The 3,430-nt window shown below is 38.3% G+C and overlaps 1 protein-coding gene across 1 annotated transcript; it reads left to right on the forward strand.

The window, feature by feature from the left end:
- The first annotated feature begins 228 nt into the window (after positions 1-228).
- LOC115080067 (protocadherin gamma-A4-like) lies at positions 229-2,850 on the forward strand. Its single transcript, XM_029584095.1, has one exon. It carries the CDS (start codon positions 250-252, stop codon positions 2,848-2,850), a length of 2,601 nt encoding a protein of 866 aa, XP_029439955.1. The 5' UTR covers positions 229-249.
- Positions 2,851-3,430: the final 580 nt, after the last annotated feature.

Genomic DNA, 3,430 nt, shown 5'->3' on the forward strand with positions numbered 1-3,430 from the left:
TTCTCCAGAAAAGTATTATATTTATGTATCTGAATGTGTAACAAAGGATACATTTTGGTAGGCACCTCTGAAATATTCTTCTAGAATTGCTTATTTATTGAGCTGCTGCATTTAGCGGTTGTGACTCCGAGTGTCGCTGTTCACCAGTTAGCAGAAATATGCGGAAAGATCCAGTAGACCCAGCTAGTCTGTTAATCAGAAGAAAAACATAAAGGGAGATACCAGACATAAAATCGGAGCTTACGGCTAATGGGAATCCTTGCTAAACGAACTAAAAACCAATCCTTTTGGCTTTCTTCAGATCTCATGGAAAGTACTCCTAACATCAGGAGCACTAAGCACACAGGTAGCCTCCTATCTGTTAACAGAAGCATCTCGTCAGCTACTGTATATATGGTTATGGCTAAGCCAAGAAGATGCCGAGACCTTAGAAAGCGATTATTGTTCTTTTTTATAATAGCTACAGTTTGGAATACAAGTTTCGGACACATTCGCTATTCTATTCCAGAGGAAATGGAGACTGGTTCTTTTGTGGGAAATATTGCAAATGATCTGGGGCTAGATATAAAGGAGCTTCCAGAACGCGGAATTCGGATTGTTTCAAAAGGTAGGACGCAATATTTTATTCTCAGTCTGCAAGATGGACATATCCATATCATTGAAAAAATTGATAGGGAAGAACTATGTGGACAAAAATTTCCGTGTGTGTTATACTTAGAGGTTCTTGTAGAAAATCCAATAAAACTTTACCGAGCAGAAGTAGAGATTCAAGATATAAACGACAATACACCCCGGTTCCCAGTTCAGGAAATTGTATTACAGATTATTGAGATCACTGCTCCAGGAACTCGTTTTTTACTGCAGGAGGCGCAGGATCCAGATGTAGCAATGAATTCTCTCCAGACATATAGTCTCAGCAATAATAAACATTTTTCACTAGATGTGCGGACCAGGGTGGATGGAAAGAAATACGCAGAACTCGTTTTAGAGAAACCTCTGGATCGAGAAGAACAGTCTGTTCACCATCTAATCCTCACCGCCACAGATGGAGGGAATCCAACCAGATCCGGAACAGTACAGATCCGAGTCATTGTTCTAGACGCAAATGATAATGCTCCAGTTTTTAATCGATCTCTTTATAAAGTGAGTGTAATGGAAAACATACCTGAAGGTACAGTAGTGGCTAGAACAAGTGCCACGGACCTAGACGAAGGTGTGAATGCCTACATTTCTTATTCATTTATTAAAATGACAAATAATGTCTCCCACCTATTTCAAATAGATTCTAAAACTGGAGAAATATCAGTTTTAAGGAATCTGGACTTCGAGGAAGCTCATTTATATGAAATAGAAATAGAAGCAAATGACGGCGCGGGTCTCTCCGGTAGATCAAAAATAGTGATAGAAGTTATTGATGCGAATGACAATGCTCCAGAAATAACAGTTCAATCGTTCTTAAGTCCTCTTGGTGAAGACTCTCCACTAGGTACAGTTATAGCTCTCCTAAACGTGCACGATGGAGATTCAAAAAGTAATGGCCTCGTGACATGCTTCATTCCAGAAAATCTTCCATTTCTACTGCAGTCCTCATTTGATAATTATTACAGCTTGGTGACTGAAGGAACAATAGACAGGGAACAGATATCAGAATACAACATAACTATTACAGCCACAGATAATGGTTTTCCTCCACTTACCACAACTAAAACCATTTTGCTGATTATTTCAGATATAAACGACAATCCTCCTATGTTTGACCAGATGTCCTACACCGGATATATAATGGAAAATAATTCCCCAGGAATTTTGATCTCCTCTGTGAAGGCGACAGATCCAGACCTAGCTCAAAATGCCAAACTCTCCTACTCTATTATTGAAAGCCATATCCATGAATCTCTTCTGTCTTCCTACATTTCTATTAACTCTGATACAGGGTTTTTATATGCCATGCGCTCTTTTAATTATGAAGAATTCAAGGAGTTTCAAATCAAAGTAAAGGCTGAAGATGGAGGTCGTCCATCTCTCAGTAGCAATGCTACTGTTGTTTTCTTCATACAGGACCAAAATGATAACACTCCTGAAATATTATACCCTTCGGTTCCCAGGGATGGTTCTACTGGATTAGAGCTGGCACCTCGTTCCTCCGATCCGGGTTATCTGGTAACCAAGTTGGTGGCTATAGATGCTGATTCTGGTCAGAATGCCTGGCTCTCCTACCAGTTGCTGCGAGCCACAGACCCAGGGCTCTTCACTGTGGGACATCATACTGGAGAGATCAGGACTGCCCGTAATTTTCTTGAAAAGGATACGTTTAAGCAAGTTCTCATCGTTTTAGTGAAAGACAGTGGTAGCCCATCTCTCTCTGCCACAGTCACTGTCACTGTTATTGTGGCAGAAAGTATTCCAGAAGTGCTTTCTGATTTAAGCAGCCTGACAGCTAATACAGACACCGATTCGAATCTCACCTTGTATTTGGTGATCTCCCTAGCTTCAATTTCTTGTTTGTTCTTTACTTTTTTAATATTGTTATTAGCCCTGAAACTTCGCAAATGGAGAGATTCGCATCTGTTTGACTCTTCTAGTGTAAATTTCAGTGTTGAGCCCAGCACTCAATACGTGGGTATCGATGGAGTTAGGGCATTTCTTCAGACTTACTCCCATGAAGTATGCTTAACCACTGACTCTAGAAACAGTCAATTAAAGATCGGGAATAATTCGAATACTCTCAAGGGCGATCAGGACTTTGAAAACACAGGACTTAATGTCAATGGACACCTATTGAACAGCAATAATGGGGAAGCAGTCTTCATACAGGTGAGTTTTATAGTCTGTAACCTTTGTGGACATTAATATACTGGTAGCTGAGTCTTCTCTGGCTAATGAGTTTTTAGTGAATCCACCTTGAAATATGTCAAAAATATATAGAAGAAAAGGAGTTGGGGATTAGATTTTTTAAATTATGATCTCTGTTCTAATTATAAAGAACTAGAGCTGAGCAATGTAATGACGAAGGCTATGTATTTACCACAGTCTACAAAAGTTTTCTTATTTTAAAATTGCTTATTAAAATGATGGACTTGACTAATTTATACTTGAAGTTCATGATCTGCCTCGGGTATAATTCTATTTTTGCAATTCAGAATAACCAAGATCCATTAATTTTGATGAGCAAGATATTTAAAATTATGAGAATTTTGTATTGTCTTTTCTCAAATAGATAGTCCTATTAAAAGTGACCTCTATGGCCAATATAATTGCCTTTACCTTTATGTTACTTGTTTAATTCAGACACCTAAGATATCCCTCCTTATTCAGAAGATATCCAACATTAGCAGGAAGCTAACTAAAAAAATGTTTTTGATTGATAAAATAGCACTAGTTTTTCCTTCCTGTTTTTATTAAACCATAAACTTGATCTAAGCAATTTGAA

Source organism: Rhinatrema bivittatum, chromosome 18 (genome assembly GCF_901001135.1).
Source record: "Rhinatrema bivittatum chromosome 18, aRhiBiv1.1, whole genome shotgun sequence".
Classification (NCBI taxonomy): domain Eukaryota; kingdom Metazoa; phylum Chordata; class Amphibia; order Gymnophiona; family Rhinatrematidae; genus Rhinatrema; species Rhinatrema bivittatum.

Excerpts from the sequence above, each read along its gene's own strand:
- LOC115080067 (XM_029584095.1), top strand. The coding sequence starts at position 250 with ATGGGAATCCTTGCTAAACGAACTAAAAACCAATCCTTTTGGCTTTCT.